Source organism: Asparagus officinalis, chromosome 7, assembly GCF_001876935.1.
Source record: "Asparagus officinalis chromosome 7, Aspof.V1, whole genome shotgun sequence".
Lineage (NCBI taxonomy): Eukaryota > Viridiplantae > Streptophyta > Magnoliopsida > Asparagales > Asparagaceae > Asparagus > Asparagus officinalis.
This window is the reverse complement of record NC_033800.1, coordinates 135,948,115-135,966,967: the sequence shown is the minus strand read 5'-3', so window position 1 is coordinate 135,966,967 and position 18,853 is coordinate 135,948,115. Positions and strand designations below refer to the sequence as shown.

At 33.5% G+C, this 18,853-nt stretch overlaps 1 protein-coding gene across 3 annotated transcripts; it reads right to left on the bottom strand.

The window, feature by feature from the left end:
* Positions 209-18,734, bottom strand: LOC109848328 (heat stress transcription factor A-2b-like). Of its 3 annotated transcripts, XM_020417771.1 has the most exons (4): positions 18,707-18,734; positions 1,703-1,767; positions 1,407-1,475; positions 209-1,255 (listed from the first exon to the last, which is right to left on the bottom strand). In XM_020417771.1, exons 3-4 carry the CDS (start codon positions 1,422-1,424, stop codon positions 503-505), a joined length of 771 nt encoding a protein of 256 aa, XP_020273360.1. In that variant the 5' UTR covers positions 1,425-1,475; positions 1,703-1,767; positions 18,707-18,734; the 3' UTR covers positions 209-502. The 3 variants fall into 3 exon arrangements, 2 of the variants coding, with proteins under 2 accessions (XP_020273360.1, XP_020273361.1); XM_020417772.1 differs by lacking the exon at positions 18,707-18,734 and having other exon boundaries at positions 1,407-1,749; XR_002248768.1 differs by lacking the exon at positions 18,707-18,734 and having other exon boundaries at positions 1,188-1,301; positions 1,407-1,751.

Here is an 18,853-nt window from a genome sequence, read left to right as displayed (position 1 = left end):
TATAAATATGAGAAATACATATGCAAAGAATTCATAATTTTGCACTCAGAAGTTCACCGTCAGCAATCGCACAAGCCTTAATCAGCTCTCTCGTGCTCACGAGTTGAGAAACACCACGGAATGTTTGGCAATCTCTCTATTTTAACCCTATCAAAACACACCTCCGGCTTTCACGTGCCGTCCATTTTCGCTGTATAAACTCACAAAATAGAATCCAAAGGAAAGCTGTCGTAAATTATCTCCAAAATGTACAGAAACATTATCATAACTGCTAAGCCCATAGCCTACAATATACAACGACTACGGATCTGTTAGCACAATAACAAAGATCGTTTAAGCTCACTTCTACAGCATAAAGCAAGACAACATGAGAACTGATGGCAACGTCCAGGACTACAGCCTGAAGACCACCCCACCAGCCCAAAATAGTAATAATCTGAATCAGCGTTCCAAGTGCTACAACAAACAGCCACAGGCATCCTGCCTCAAATCCTGCTCTCTCTTATCTGGGGCTAGTAGAACTCATATATCCCAGCTTCTCAGTCAACAGATTGACATCATCATCACCCCTCTCCTCAAACTCAGCCCCACCCTTCTCCTCCCCAATATTCTCGTTCAAAAGCTCTTCCCAGAACTCGTCATTCAGCTCTACATCCACTTCCTCTTGCTGCTCCTTGTTCTCCTCGCTCCGAAAACCCTGCATCTCCAACGCTAAACTCTCGAGCTCCGGGACTTCACACCCACCGTAGACCCCCCTCAGTCGTTCGCCTTCATTCTTAAACTGCACCCCACTGCTTCCTCCTACGTCACAATGAGGAAAATGCTCTATAGGACGCCGCCTCTTTTTAGAAATGGCTTCCTCGAGCTCCTTTCTCTTGTCATTCTGTTGAGCTAACTGTTGTAAGAAATTAGGGTTCCGCATTGCTCGTGCCAAAAAGGCCATCATCTGCTGCTGCTTTTGCTCAGTGCCTTGGAGCCTTTCTTCCATTGCTTTGAGATGAGTTCTGGTGTTCTGCTGCTCCTGCCTCAGTTTAACTAGTTCGGCCATTAGGATGTTCTTGTCGCGCTTTAGCCTGTCAATCTCTCCATCGAGCCCGAAGTTTCCTACTTCGAGGTATGGGGTGAGGGATGTGTTTTGAGATGGTGGGTGGGGGGGTGGCCTTCTTCGCTTTATGGTCTTGAGTAGATGCTTCTGGCCTTTGAGAAATCCTTCGTTGGCGAACTCCCAACGGTCCGGATCCACCTTTCTAAAACCCTGCTTACATTTAGAATACAAGTTGAGATTGACATTGCAGTGCCAACTACAACCGGGAGTGGAGCTAATGAGAGATTAGATATTATAAAAACAAGGATTATAATCCATTAGCCAATTATTGGAACTAGCATAAGTTGAATGCACCAGTTACCTCCAATGTGCAAGTCATTTCATTCGTAGAAGCTTCTCTAATCCATCTTTATTCTTCAACCTTCATCTTCTATAATTATTTTAGAAGAATATAAAGTAAAAACACTAGAAGGTCAGATTGCAATGCTTAAGTGGATCAGCATTTAAGAGAATTTGAATAGATTAGGCTTTGTATTTTCTCCCTTCTTTTACAATAGTTGATGGGATTTGATTAATAGGAACTAGTTATGTATAACTTTGTAAAATATGGGCCTTTGCAAAATCAGAATCTTTTGTCCCTTTATTTGTTTGTTTCACCTTGTAGATTCAAGACTTCTCTTGAGTTGAGCTTCAACTTCAAACTTCACTTATTTGTACGCAAGCTGCGGAAGAATAACAAACAAATTACTCCATTGCAAGTCTCTACATTATTCTGAGAAGGTGGATATTTTTCTTAAAGACAAAGTGGCTAAACACAAGAGAATAGAAATGCGAGCAACCCATTTGGTGACATTGTTCGGCATGCATTTAAGAAGCATGAATCATGGGATACGACAAAATCATGACACGGAAGCATATCGACATGAAATTTAAGCGTTCGCATATGATAAATCGAAGAAGCGTATATACATAGATACCTGAATACATACAATTTTCGTTCGTCAATTTTTTTTCAATAATATACTAAACAAATACACATCCACTAAAAATTCAATTCATCACAGATCTCTACAACTAGACAAACGAATAGATCCTGACTCCTAACTTTTATCTCATTCATTTTCATAAAGAAACACATCTATATGCTATTATAGTTTTGTACAAACCAATAATAATGTTTTTTCTACTAAATGAGCATCTCAAGTTCACATCGTTTACAAAAAAGAAATCTGAACAAGAACGCATGAAAAGTGCATTTTAGAAATTTCCCGATGGGAACAGAGAATTTGCAGAAGGCATCACAATTTGGCAAATTTCATTGCAAGTGTTCGCATTCGCATGGATGATGGTGTTAGAATTTTTTGACTCTTCATATTCTATTATGTGACATTAATAGCAATTTGAATTTGAATTTTGGAATTAACTACTTTAGTAGTTTTAAAGACATAACTATGAACTCCTAGATGGTGGGAGTTCTATAAAAGAGAGTCATTTGTCCACACATATAAAAAAATATAATCAAGTCCTGTGATAATAATCCATCATTTCGTTTTGTATTGTGGAGCGGACAAGGAAGAACAATTATTAGTAATTCGGTGTTCATTACATTCAACAATGGAAGTAGCCAGTAGGTATGTACCATTTTTTTTTTATTCAATCTCGTTTTAGTATGTAAACGAGTGTTAAATTATGTTCATCATGCTATAAGAAATCTTACAATTGGTATCAGAGCCTATAAATTATATGATGCAATTTTGTTGTTTTTCCCGAATTTATTTTGGTACAATTTGTTTTTTGTACTATTAAAGGTTTTATAGAACTTGGAATCATCTTTTACCAACTAATAAAGTAGACTAGTGGTAAGAGTTTTGAGTGAGGAGTCTAAAGGTCATAGGTTCAAATCCCCTCATATTAATATATCTTGACAAGGGGGGTCTTGGGCTTGATTAAAATAATAAAATAAAATCCGAATTTTTTTCTCTTCTTACATTGCAGTTCGGAATTTCCATTTGAATCGAATTTTTTATTTCTTACATTGAAGTTCGGAATTTCCATTTGGACAAACTGTATACATTTCATTTTAATTTTTCTTTTGGATTGAATGATTTTATAATGACTGTTTTAATGTGATTAAATTTTAAACTTGTAGAATGGCCACAGCATCTATAAGCCATGAAAATATATCTATAAGTCATGAAAAATATATGTTATATCTCATTATTAAATATGTTAATTCAATCCAAAGTTACAATTATATTTACATATATCTCTGCTATACCCCACATGAAAGTAATGATCTATGTAAATTTATTGGGTTAAGAAAGCATATTTGTTTATAATGGGAAAATTTCTTATACCCACAGGTATGGAAATTTTTTTCATTATAATCAAACTTTTGTTGTTCTTAATTAAAGACTAAGTAATGAATCTATGCATTTTAGGACCTCTACCCACAGTAAGGTTAAAAGTCATTACTTTGAATAAAGTTTAATTTTCATAGTATTAATTTTGTTTCATTTCAATGCAGTAGTTCTTGTTTCTATAGTTAATGAAGTACCGATTCTAAGCGGCGATAATTCTTCAGATTGGAAGGACAATATCCTTCTAAAATTGGGCTGCTTAGATCAAAACTTGGCTCTCCATAAAAAATGTCCTCCTACTCCCACGAAGACTACGGAACCAAGAAGGCTGAATTTGAAAAATGGGAGTGTGCAAATCGTCTCGGTATGATGCTTATGAAATCTCATATTAGTAATAATATTTAGGGATCAATTCCTGAATTTGGTAAGGTAAAGAATTTCATGAAAGCAATCGAGGGGCAATTTATTGTTTGTGACAAGACTATGGCTACAACCTTGATTCAGAAACTCACAAATGTGAAATATGATGCTCGTAAGGGTGTGCGCATGCATATTATGCAATTAAGGGATATTGCTTCCCAACTTAAACCTCTAAAAATTAATGTATCTGAATCATTTCTAGTGCATTTCATACTTTCTTCACTTTCAGTGGAGTATAGACCTTTCAAGATCTCTTAAAATACACACGAAGAGAATTGGTCCGTAAATGACCATGTATGTTCAAGAAGAAGAAAGACTTAAACATGAGGTTATAGAAAGTGTTAATATAACAATTAATATAAAAACTCATGATAAGAATTTAAAGGCAAAAATGGATCTGATATGCTAAAGGTTAAAGGAAAACAACCTATGAAGTTTAAGGGTAAGGGTCCAAAGTGCTTCTTCTGTAAAAAGAGAGGACGCGTTAAGAAAGATTGCCTGAAATACAAGAAATGGCTCGCAAAGCTAGATAATATCATATCATACGTTTGTTTCGAATCTAATTTTATTCATGTTCCTAATAATACTTGGTGGATTGATTCTGGTTCGTCAATTCATGTTGCCAATACTATGCAGGGGTTTCTAACCCAACGAACGCCGACGGCAAGTGAGTCGGGCATCTATTTAGAAAATGAAATACGGTCACTTGTAAAGACCGTTGGAACGTATCGATATATTTTAAAATCTGGTTATGTAATTGATTTGAAAAATGTGTTCTATGTACCTTCATTTTCAAAAAATTTGATTTCTGTATCAAAACTAAGTATTTGTGGTTATGAAATTAATTTCAATGTTAATGGATTTCTTTTATATAAATACGAAGTTTGTATTGGTTCTGGAATATTATCTGAAAATCTTTACAAACTTAATTTAGACACAAACTTTAAAAATAATTTGCTTTCTTTAAACATCGATAATGTTGGCAATAAAAGAAGTATCATTAAGGAAAAGCTCCCCTATATTATGACATAAGAGATTATGCCATATTTCAGTTAATAGAATTAAAATGTTAGTAAATGAAGGGGTTCTTCCTAATCTAAACTTTACTAACTTTAATACATGTGTGGATTGCAAAAAGGGAAAGCAAACTAACATTACTAAAAATGGTTCTAAAAGGTGTACAGAATGTCAAGAAATTATTCATACAGACGTATGGGGACCATCTCCAATTCCTTGTCTAAATGGTCAAAAATACTTCATCTGTAAAAATCCCTATGAAGTTCAAGGGTAAGGGTCCAATTTGCTTCTTCTGTAAAAAGAGAGGACACGTTAAGAAAGATCACCTGAAATACAAGAAATGGCTCGCAAAGATAGGTAATATCATATCATATGTTTGTTTCGAATCAAATTTTATTCATATTACTAATAATACTTGGTGGATTGATTCTGATTCGTCAATTCATGTTGTCAATACTATGCAGGGGTTTCTAACCCAACGGACGCCGACGGCAAGTGAGTCGGGAATCTACTCAGGAAATAAGATGCGTTCACTTGTAAAGGCCGTGGGAACGTATTGACTTATTTTAAAATATGGTTATGTAATTGATTTGGAAAAATGTGTTCTATGTACCTTCATTTTAAGAAATTTGATTTCTGTATCAAAACTAAGTATATGTGGTTATGAAATTAATTTTAATGTTAATGGATTTCTTTTATATAAATATGAAGTTTGTAATGGTTCTGGAATATTCTCTGAAAATCTTTACAAGCTTAATTTAGACACAAACTTTGAAAATAATTTGCTTTTTTTAAACGTAGATAATGTTGGCAATAAAAGAAGTATCATTAAGGAAATTTGATTTCTGTATCAAAACTAAGTATTTGTGGTTATGAAATTAATTTCAATGTTAATGGATTTCTTTTATACAAAAATGAAGTTTGTATTGGTTCTGGAATATTATCTGAAAATCTTTACAACATTGATTTAGACACAAACTTTAAAAATAATTTGCTTTCTTTAAACGTCGATAATGTTGGCAATAAAAAAAGTATCATTAAGGAAAGCTCCACTATATTATAGCATAAGAGATTAGACCATGTTTCAGTTAATAGAATTAAAAGGTTAGTAATTGAAGGGATTCTTCCTAATCTAAACTTTACTAACTTTAATACAGGTGCGGATTGTATAAAGGGAAAGAAACTAACATTACTAAAAAGGGTTTTAAAAGGAGTACAGGATGTCTAGAAATTATTCATACAGACATATGGGGATCATCTCCAATTCCTTGTCTAAATGGTCAAAAATACTTCATCTGTAAAAAACCCTATGAAGTTCAACTTACGAAGTTCAAGGATAAGGGTCCAAATTGCTTCTTCTGTAAAAAGAGAGGACATGTTAAGAAAGATTGCTTGAAATACAAGAAATGGCTCGCACGATAGGTAATATCATATCATATGTTTGTTTCGAATCTAATTTTATTCATGTTCCAAATAATACTTGGAGGATTGATTCTGGATCGTCAATTCAAGTTGCCAATACTATGCAGGGGTTTCTAACCCAACGGACGCCGACGGCAAATGAGTTGGGCATCTATTTAGGAAATGGGATGCGGTCACTTGTAAAGGCCGTGTGAACGTATCGATATATTTTTAAAATCTGGTTATGTAATTGATTTAAAAATGTGTTCTATGTACCTTTATTTTCAAGAAATTTGATTTCTGTATCAAAACTAAGTATTTGTGGTTATGAAATCAATTTCAATGTTAATGAATTTCTTTTATATAAATACGAAGTTTGTATTGGTTCTGGAATACTACCTGGAAATCTTTACAATCTTGATTTAGACACAAACTTTGAAAATAATATGCTTTCTTTAAATGTCGATAATGCTGGCAATAAAAGAAGTATCATTAAGGAAAGCTCCTCTATATTATGCCATAAGAGATTAGGCTATATTTCAGTTAATAAAATTAAAAGATTAGTGAATGAAGGGATTCTTTCTAATCCAAATTTTACTAGCTTTAGTACATGTGTAGATTGCATAAAGGGAAAGCAAACTAACATTACTAAAAAGAGTTCTAAAAGGAGTACAGAATGTCTAGAAATTATTTATATAGATATATGGAGACCATCTCCAATTCATTGTCTAAATGCTCAAAAATACTTCATCTGTAAAAATCCCTATGAAGTTCAACCTATGAAGTTCAAGGATAAGGGTCCAAATTGCTTCATCTGTAAAAAGAGAGGACACGTTAAGAAAGATTGCCCGAAATACAAGAAATGGTTCGCAAAGAAAGGTAATATCATATCATATGTTTGTTTCGACTCTAATTTTATTCATGTTCCAAATAATACTTGGTGGATTGATTATGGTTCGTCAATTCATGTTGCCAATACTATGCAGGGGTTTCTAGCCTAACGGACACCTATGGCAAGTGACTCGCGCATCTATTCAGGAAATGGAATGCGGTCACTTGTAAAGACTGTGGGAACATATCAACATATTTTAAAATCTGGTTATGTAATTGATTTGAAAAATGTGTTCTATGTACCTTCATTTTCAAGAAATTTGATTTCTGTATCAAAACTAAGTATTTGTGGTTATGAAATTAATTTCAATGTTAATGGATTTCTTTTATACAAATATTAAGTTTGTATTGGTTCTGGAATATTATCTGAAAATCTTTACAACCTTGATTTAGACACAAATTTTAAAAATAATTTGCTTTCTTTAAATGTCGATAATGTTGGCAATAAAAAAATATCATTAAGGAAAGCTCCACTATATTATGGCATAAGAGATTAGGCCATATTTCAGTTTATAGAATTAAAAGGTTAATAAATGAAGAGATTCTTCCTAATCTAAACTTTACTAACTTTAATACATGTATGGATTGCATAAAGGGAAAGAAACTAACATTACTAAAAAGGGTTTTAAAAGGAGTACAAAATGTCTAAAAATTATTCATACAGACATATAGGGACCATCTCCAATTCCTTGTCTAAATGCTCAAAAATACTTCATCTGTAAAAATCCCTATGAAGTTCAACCTATGAAGTTCAAGGATAAGGGTCCAAATTGCTTCATCTGTAAAAAGAGAGGACACGTTAAGAAAGATTGCCCGAAATACAAGAAATGGTTCGCAAAGAAAGGTAATATCATATCATATGTTTGTTTCGACTCTAATTTTATTCATGTTCCAAATAATACTTGGTGGATTGATTATGGTTCGTCAATTCATGTTGCCAATACTATGCAGGGGTTTCTAGCCTAACGGACACCTATGGCAAGTGACTCGCGCATCTATTCAGGAAATGGAATGCGGTCACTTGTAAAGACTGTGGGAACATATCAACATATTTTAAAATCTGGTTATGTAATTGATTTGAAAAATGTGTTCTATGTACCTTCATTTTCAAGAAATTTGATTTCTGTATCAAAACTAAGTATTTGTGGTTATGAAATTAATTTCAATGTTAATGGATTTCTTTTATACAAATATTAAGTTTGTATTGGTTCTGGAATATTATCTGAAAATCTTTACAACCTTGATTTAGACACAAATTTTAAAAATAATTTGCTTTCTTTAAATGTCGATAATGTTGGCAATAAAAAAATATCATTAAGGAAAGCTCCACTATATTATGGCATAAGAGATTAGGCCATATTTCAGTTTATAGAATTAAAAGGTTAATAAATGAAGAGATTCTTCCTAATCTAAACTTTACTAACTTTAATACATGTATGGATTGCATAAAGGGAAAGAAACTAACATTACTAAAAAGGGTTTTAAAAGGAGTACAAAATGTCTAAAAATTATTCATACAGACATATAGGGACCATCTCCAATTCCTTGTCTAAATAGTTAAAAATACTTCATCTGTAAAAAACCCTATGAAGTTCAATCTATGAAGTTCAAGGGTAAGGGTCCAAATTGCTTCTTCTGTAAAACGAGAGGACACGTTAAGAAAGATTACCTGAAATACAAGAAATGGCTCGCAAAGATAGGTAATATCATATCATATGTTTGTTTCAAATTTAATTTTATTCATGTTCCTAATAATACTTGGTGGATTGATTATGGTTCGTCAATTCATGTTGCCAATACTATGCAGGGGTTTCTAACCCAACGGACGGCGACGGCAAATGAGTCGGGCATTTATTCAGGAAATAGGATGCGGTCACTTGTAAAGACCGTGGGAACGTATCACTTTATTTTAAAATCTGGTTATGTAATTGTTTTGAAAAATATGTTCTATGTACCTTCATTTTCAAGAAATTTGATTTCTGTATCAAAACAAAGTATTTGTGGTTATGAAATTAATTTCAATGTTAATGGATTTCTTTTATATAAATATGAAGTTTGTATTGGTTCTGGAATATTATCTGAAAATCTTTACAAACTTGATTTAGACATAAACTTTGAAAATAATTTGCTTTCTTTAAACGCTGATAATGTTGGCAATTAAAACAATTATCATTAAGGAAAGCTCCTCCATATTATGGCATAAGAGATTAAGCATATTTCAGTTAATAGAATTAAAATGTTAGTGAATGAAGGGATTTTTTCTAATCTAAACTTTACTAACTTTAGTACATTTGTCGATTGCATAAAGGGAAAGCAAACTAACATTACTAAAAATGGCTCTAAAAAGTGTACTGAATGTCTAGAAATTATTCATACAGACATATGGGGACCATCTCCAATTCCTTGTCTAAATGCTCAAAAATACTTCATCTGTAAAAATCCCTATGAAGTTCAACCTATGAAGTTCAAGGGTAAGGGTCCAAATTGCTTCTTCTGTAAAAAGAGAGGACATGTTAAGAAAGATTGTCTGAAATACAAGAAATGACTCGCAAAGAAAGGTAATATCATATCATATGTTTATTTCGACTCTAATTTTATTCATGCTCCTAATAATACTTGGTGGATTGATTATGGTTCGTCAATTCATATTGTCAATACTATGCAGGGGTTTCTATCAAAACGGATGCCTACAGCAAGTGAGTCGAGCATCTATTCAGGAAATGTGATGCGGTCACTTGTAAAGTTTATGAGAACGTATCGATTTATTTTAAAATCTGGTTATGTAATTGATTTGAAAAATGTGTTCTATGTATCTTCATTTTCAAGAAATTTGATTTCTGTATAAAAACTAAGTATTTGTGGTTATGAAATCAATTTCAATGTTAATGAATTTCTTTTATATAAATATGAAGTTTGTATTGGTTCTGGAATACTATCTGGAAATCTTTACAATCTTGATTTAGACACAAACTTTGAAAATAATATGCTTTCTTTAAACGTCGATAATGTTGGCAATAAAAGAAGTATCATTAAGGAGAGCTCATCTATATTATGGCATAAGAGATTAGGCTATATTTCAGTTAATAAAATTAAAAGATTAGTGAATGAATGGATTCTTTCAAATCCAAACTTTACTAACTTTAGTACATGTCTAGATTGCATAAAGGGAAAGCAAACTAACTTTACTAAAAAGGGTTCAAAAAGGAATACAGAATGTCTAGAAATTATTCATACAGACATATGGGGACCAAGGTTTTAAATATCGGATGCCGGGTTCATGTCGGAAGGCTGAAATCTATGTCGGATAGCAAAAATCGAGGATATATCGGGGGACGGACTAAATTTCGGATTGTCATATCGGGTGGTGCACATATGTATAATATTATATTCTAAATGTAATCTAAGCATCCTTAAATTTAATATAAACATACTTTATAAATTCTAAAGGTGACGCCGGCGATGGGTGGATTCCGACGTCGCAGGGAGGCAGTGCCGACGACGAGATGTCGTAGGGAGGCAAGCCGGGGCTCTTCTTCTACTTCTTCTGCTCGGGATCCTTCGGATGAGTCACCGACCACTCTCTTCCCTTTATCCCAACAATGGGATACCCTACTGCCCTAGGGTTCGATTGGGGTTCGAATTTCAGGACATAACGGGAGATGGATGACGGGGGTCCGAGATGGAGATGGGGAAGGGTGTCGTCGTCCACGAAAGAAGTGATCGGTTTTCAAGTCCGCTGTTGCCCTAAATTTTCTCTTTTCTTTCTATCGGGTTCATAAGAAACCCTTAAACATGAGAAGGGGTCAAACAAGTTTGGGTTTTTATCACTAAACCTAAACTCGATAACAAAAAACAGATCTAAAAAAGTCCATATCGACCTATTTTTTAGCTTTGAAAAATCGGCCGATATGTCCGATATGACCCCGATATTTTCGATTTGACCCTGAAAACCAACATACGAGTTGAGAACGCCCATGTCGTGTCGCTCAAGCTCTCAAACCGACATATCGGCCGATACGTCGGACATGTCAGCCGACATTTAAAACCTTGATGGGGACCATCTCTAATTCCTTGTCTAAATGGTCAAAAATACTTTGTCTGTAAAAATGTGGCATGATCCAATGTTCTATCTATTCCACTTACTTATTTATAGTCTGGAAATGGTAAAAATCCCTATTGAGTTCAACCTATGAAGTTCAAATATAAGAGTCCAAATTGCTTCTTCTGCTGTAAAAAGAGAGGACACGTTAAGAAAGATTACCTGAAATACAAGAAATAGCTCGCAAAGAAATGTAATATCATATCATATGTTTGTATTGGTTCTGGAATATTATCTGAAAATCTTTACAAACTTGATTTAGACACAATTTAAAAATAATTTGCTTTCTTTAAACGTCGATAATGTTGGCAATAAAAAAGTATCATTAAGGAAAGCTCCTTTATATTATGGCATAAGAGATTAGGCCATATTTCAATTAATAGAATTAAAAGATTAGTAAATGAAGGGATTCTTCCTAATCTAAACTTTACTAACTTTAGTACATGTGTGAATTGCATAAAGGGAAAGCAAACTAACATTACTAAAAAGGGTTCTAAAAGGTGTACAGAATGTCTAGAAATTATTCATACAGACATATGGGGGTTTCTAACCCAACGGACGCCGATGGCAAGTGAGTCGGGCATCTATTCAGGAAATGAGATGCGGTCACTTGTAAAGGCCGTGGGAACGTATCGACTTATTTTAAAATCTAGTAATGCAATTAATTTGAAAAATGTGTTCTATGTACCTTCATTTTCAAGAAATTTGATTTCTGTATCAAAACTAAGTATTTGTGGTTATGAAATTAATTTCAATGTTAATGGATTTTTTTTATATAAATATGAAGTTTGTATTGGTTCTGGAATATTATCTGAAAATCTTTACAAACTTGATTTAGACACAAACTTTGAAAATAATTTGCTTTCTTTAAACATCGATCATGTTGGCAATAAAAGAACTATCATTAAGGAAAGCTCCTCTATATTATGGCACAAAAGATCAGGCCATATTTCAGTTAATAGAATTAAAAGGTTAGTAAATGAAGGGATTCTTCCTAATCTAAACTTTACTAACATTAGTATATGTGTGGATTGCATAAAGGGAAAGCAAACTAACATTACTAAAAAGGGTTCTAAAAGGTGTACAGAATGTCTAGAAATTATTCATACAGACATATGAGGTCATCTCCAATTCCTTGTCTAAATGGTCAAAAATACTTCAATTGTAAAAATTCTTATGAAGTTCAACCGATGAAGTTCAAGGGTAAGGGTCCAATTTGCTTCTTTTGCAAAAAGAGAGGACATGTTAAGAAAGATTGCCTGAAATACAAGAAATGGCTCGCAAAGAATTGTAATAGAATATCATATGTTTGTTTTGAATCTAATTTTATTCACGTTCCTAATAATACTTGGTGGATTGATTCTGGTTCGTCAATTCATGTTGCCAATACTATGCAGGGGTTTCTAACCCAACGGACGCCGATGGCAAGTGAGCCGGGCATTTATTCAGGAAATAGGATACGATCACTTGTAAAGGCCGTGGGAACGTATCGATATATTTTAAAATCTGGTTATGTAATTAATTTGAAAAATGTGTTCTATGTACCTTCATTTTCAAGAAATTTGATTTCTGTATCAAAACTAAGTATTTGTGGTTATGAAATTAATTAGAAATTTGATTTCTGTATCAAAACTAAGTATTTGTGGTTATGAAATTAATTTCAATGTTAATGGATTTTTTTTATATAAATATGAAGTTTGTATTGGTTCTGGAATATTATCTGAAAATCTTTACAAACTTGATTTAGACACAAACTTTGAAAATAATTTGCTTTCTTTAAACATCGATCATGTTGGCAATAAAAGAACTATCATTAAGGAAAGCTCCTCTATATTATGGCACAAAAGATCAGGCCATATTTCAGTTAATAGAATTAAAAGGTTAGTAAATGAAGGGATTCTTCCTAATCTAAACTTTACTAACATTAGTATATGTGTGGATTGCATAAAGGGAAAGCAAACTAACATTACTAAAAAGGGTTCTAAAAGGTGTACAGAATGTCTAGAAATTATTCATACAGACATATGAGGTCATCTCCAATTCCTTGTCTAAATGGTCAAAAATACTTCAATTGTAAAAATTCTTATGAAGTTCAACCGATGAAGTTCAAGGGTAAGGGTCCAATTTGCTTCTTTTGCAAAAAGAGAGGACATGTTAAGAAAGATTGCCTGAAATACAAGAAATGGCTCGCAAAGAATTGTAATAGAATATCATATGTTTGTTTTGAATCTAATTTTATTCACGTTCCTAATAATACTTGGTGGATTGATTCTGGTTCGTCAATTCATGTTGCCAATACTATGCAGGGGTTTCTAACCCAACGGACGCCGATGGCAAGTGAGCCGGGCATTTATTCAGGAAATAGGATACGATCACTTGTAAAGGCCGTGGGAACGTATCGATATATTTTAAAATCTGGTTATGTAATTGATTTGAAAAATGTGTCTATGCACGTTCATTTTCAAGAAATTTGATTTCTGTATCAAAACTAAGTATTTGTGGTTATGAAATTAATTTCAATGTTAATGGATTTCTTTTATATAAATATGAAGTTTGTATTAGTTCTGTTATATTATCTGAAAATCTATACAAGCTTGATTTAGACACAAACTTTAAAAATAACTTGCTTTCTTTAAACGTCGATAATGTTGGCAATAAAAAAAGTATCATTAAGAAAAGCTCTTCTATATTATGGCATAAGAGATTAGGCCATATTTCAGTTAATAGAATTAAAAGGTTAGTAAATGAAGGGATTCTTCCTAATCTAAACTTTCCTAACTTTAGTACATGTGTGGATTGCATAAAGGGAAAGCAAACTAACATTACTAAAAAGGGTTCTAAAAGGAGTACAGAATGTCTAGAAATTATTCATACAGACATATGGGGACCATCTCCAATTCATTGTCTAAATGGTCAAAAATACTTCATCTCATTTATTGATGACCACTCTAGGTATATGTATTTATACCTTCTAAATAAAAAGTTTGAAGCATTAGATGCTTTTAAGACTTATATAAGGTTGAGGTAGAAAATCAATTAGACAATAAAATAAAGATTGTGAGATCAGATTGGGGTGAAGATTACTATGGGAGATACACCGAAAAAGGACAAATGCCAGGTCTATTTGTCCAATTCCTTAAAAGTGAAGGTATTATAGCACAATACACAATACTGTGTACATCAAAACAAAATGGTGTGGCTAATAGAAGGAATAGGACACTAATGGATATGGTTAGAAGCATGATTAGTAATGCTGATCTACCATCATCCTTTTGGAGTGAAGCACTAAAGACTGTTGTGTATATACTTAATCGTGTTTCATCAAAAGCAGTTCCAAAAACTCATTTTGAGCTTTGGAATGGAAACCTAGTCTGAATCATATGCACGCAAGATTATCGATAGCGGATAGCGTTGCGTAACGGTGAGGCATCGCTATAAGGCTATTTCAGGCTATTGCGACAAAATAACGGTAAAAAACGCAAAGTCAAATAGCGGTCTAATTTAGATATGTATAAATACTAAAAAGAAAAATTAAAAAAAATCTAAGAAATCTAAAAGTACATATTGGATGATTTAAAGAGATCCTAAACATGAAATAGACATGTAATCATCATGTAATACCGAAATGACTGGAGGAGTCAAACAGTCGTCCTCTTCGAGAAGAAGAGCTTAGCGGTGACAGGACTATCTTAAGAGGAGCTCACGGTGAAGGAGGTGAGAAGAAATATCAAGATAGGTGCCAGAGGCTATGAGAGGTGACGAAAGTATGCTAAAAATCATAGGCGACGGTGAAATGCAATGATCAAGGATTGAGTTTAATTTTAAAAAATAAATCTCAAATCGCTTTTAAATAGCAGTCAAAAAACAAATTTCGAATACAACCGCTCACTATTTACCGTTATGACACTATTAGCCGTTTTTACGAACAAACATATTTCGTAATATGTCACCGCTATTGCACGATAGCGTAACGGGCGATAGCGTCGCGGGAAGGGACCGCTAACGCTATTAGCGCCGCTATTGCGGGGCTATTTACCGGTATTTATAACAGTGTATGCACATATAGGGTTGCCGAGTTGAAGTGAGAATATATAATCCTCACGTTAAGAAACTTGATTCAAGAACCAAAAGTGGCTTCTTTATTGTGTATGCTTTAAATTCAAAAGGATATAAATTCTATTGTCCATTGCACACACCAAAGATTGTAGAAGCTAGGAATGCTAAATTTCTTGAGGATTCAACTTTTGATGAGTTTCCTCGTAAAATGAGAATTGAGGAAATAAAGAATCCTAGTTCATCATCTACAGTTAAAGAATTATTTGTTCGAAGGAGAATTGTGCCTATTATAGAAGACACACCAAATCAAGTTATTAAACAATTAATTCAAAATGAAATAGATGACGAACTTCCTCATGTTGAGGAAATTCATGGCGTACCAGTTATCCAAAATCAAGAAAATTTGGATAATCAAGTTGAACTAAGAAGATCCTCTAGAATAAAAAAACCAACAATACCTAGTGACTACGTCGTATATCTTCAAGAGTCTTAACACTGATGTAGGACCTAAAAATGATCATACTTCGTTTTCACAAGCCATTAATAGAGAAAATTCTAATTTATAGCTTGATGCCATGAAAGAAGAATTAGTCTATGGAAAAGAATAAAAGTATGGGATCTCGTTGAATTACCGAAAGGAATCTCAGTTATTGGTTGTAAATGGATATTCAAAACAAAACGAGACTCATCTGGTAAAGTTGAACGATATAAAGTCAGACTCGTAGCCAAAGGGTTTACACAAAAGGAAGGCATTGATTTTCATAAAATATTATCTCCTGTTTCTTCTAAGGATTCTTTAAGAATAGTTATAGCATTAGTAGCTCATATGGATTTAGAATTACATCAAATGGATGTAAAGACGGCTTTTCTAAATGGTGATCTTGAAGAAGAAGTATACATGAGACAACCCGAAGGATTTACTTTTGGGCAAAATAATCAATTATATTACAAGCTAAATAAATCATTATATAAGCTTAAACAAGCTTCCCGTCAATGACATATAAAATTCCACAATACAATTTTTAAATTTGGTTTTATAGAGAATATTGTAGATGAATGCATATATGTTAAAATCAGTGGGAGTAAATTTGTTATATTAGTCCTATATGTTGATGATATATTACTTGCAAGTAATGATAATAACCTATTACATGAGACCAAAAATTACTCGTCACAAAACTTTAAAATGAAGGATTTAGGTGAAGCCTCTTATGTCATTGGAATAGAGATTCACAGAGATGGATCCCTAAGAAAATTTTGATTATCTCAAAAGACTTACATTAACAAAGTTTTGGATAGATTTAGAATGTAGAATTATGCACCTAAAGATGCACTTATTTCCAAAGGTGACAAGTTCGGTTTGGACCAATGTCCAAGCAATGTTACAGAACTAAAAAAAATGAAAAACATTCCATATGCTTCTGCAGTTAGAAGTTTTATCTAAGCGGTTGTTTGCACAAGACCAGATCTTGCCTTTTCAGTAGGAATATTGGGAAGGTATCAAAATAATCCTGGAATGGCTCATTGGAAAGCTGTCAAGAAGATAATGAGATACGTAAAAGGGACTAAAGATTATAGGCTCACATATAGTTATTCAGATCATTTGGAAATGATTGAATATACAGATTCTGATTAGGCTGGCTGCGAAGATACAAGAAAATCTACTTCAGGATATATTTTTCTACTTGCGGGAGGTGCAATATCCTGAAAAAGTATGAAACAAAATTTAGTTACATCATCGACTATGAAAGCAGAATTTATAGGTTGAGGGAGGCGAGGGATTTTGTTGCGGAGCTTAAAGTGGTTGATCTCATTTCAAAACCATTGCTTATTTATTGTGACAACACCTGCGGTTGCATTTGCTAACAACAATAAAAGCGGAAGTCAATCAAAATACATTGACATCAAGTTCCTTGGCTAAAGGTCGAGTTCGTGATCACATTGTTAAGTTTGAATACACAAGAACAAAGTTCATGATTGCTGACCCATTGACTAAAGCTATACCAATCATTCCATTTAAGGGTCATATAAGCAACATGGGGCTCGTTAATGTTTAAGTGTTTGTTATGTTTTATGTCTAGACTTATTTGATGTTGTTAGTGTTTTATATTCATGAAAAATAAAGTGTACACATTATGTTTAAATCATGTGTTTATTGCTATTTAAGCATATAAAGTGTGACTCAAAGTTATATGCACATAAATATATATATGAAGCTTCTCAAGAATTAATTATTTTGCTTATTCGATTGCAACAAATTGTTTGGTCATAAAGTATAGTTGCAATATTGTTATGTCATTAGAACATTAATATAATATTTAAGTCTAGTGGGAGAATGCAGTGTTTTCAAAGGCGCGCGTCTTATGCGCTTACGATGCGGGGCGGTGGCAAGGCGCCCCACATCTGATGCAGCAGCGCCTTTTGCGCCTCACGTACATCCTTACTTTGTGCAAGGTGCATGTAGTACATATCCTCATATAGTTTTGTTTGTTAACATTTCAATCGAGTCTTTATACTTGATATTTCATATCGCAAAAAGCAAAATAAATCCATTAGGCCTTTTTAATAACCTTCAATTGAGGACCATTACTAATCCTTTGTTTGGATATTAGTCTTGATTTAACATTTGATTTAAAAATTTATGAATTTTGCTACTATGTTGGGTGTTAGCATTAGAAATTAAGGAATTATATTGTGATTTTGTAGTAAGATATTATTTATCATGATATTTTTCATGTAAATTCTAAAAACATGTTCTTTCGCGCTTGATTACATATATTGAAAAATTATGTGCGGTGTGCGCCTCACATCACTCGGGTGCGCGCATCGCGTTGTGCCTTGCGCATGTGCGCGTAAAAAAGATTTGCGCCCGGCATTGCGCCTCGCGCATTGACCGAGAATGTTAGAATTTTTTGACTCTTCATATTCTATTATGTAACATAAATAGCAATTTGAATTTGAATTTTAGAATTAACTACTTTGGTAGTTTTAAAGACATAACTACCTTGGGTAGTTATGAACTCCTTGATGGTGGGAGTTCTATAAAAGAGTGTCACTTGTCCACACACATAAAAAAAATATAATCAAAACCTGTGATAATAATCCATGATTTCGTTTTGTCTTGTGGAGTGGACAAGAAAGAACAATTATCGGTCGAGTGTTAAATTATGTTAATCACGCCATAAGAAATCTTACAGACGGAACATTTGACTGAAACTACAGTCGACCCTCCTATTGACTGCCCTGATCTAAGAACAAGTTACTGTTCTTGGTACTCAATTAAGTACACGATATAACTCGTACATCTATCGCAAATCAGTGCGGGGGTAAAAACCCAAATCCAGCAAAAATGTAAAAACTTGAGATTCGTCCTAATTCGGAGGCAAACTGGTCAGGGTTTGGAGCAAAAATACTCACGTAGGTGTTGAGCTGGCGGACGAAGCTGGAGAAGTTGTTGTGCTTGAAGTACTTGGGCAGCACGCTCATCGAGAAGGCGCAGGGATCCCAGACCACGAAACTGTTACAGCCCCCGCTCCACGACACGATCCGATCCGTTACGGGGTC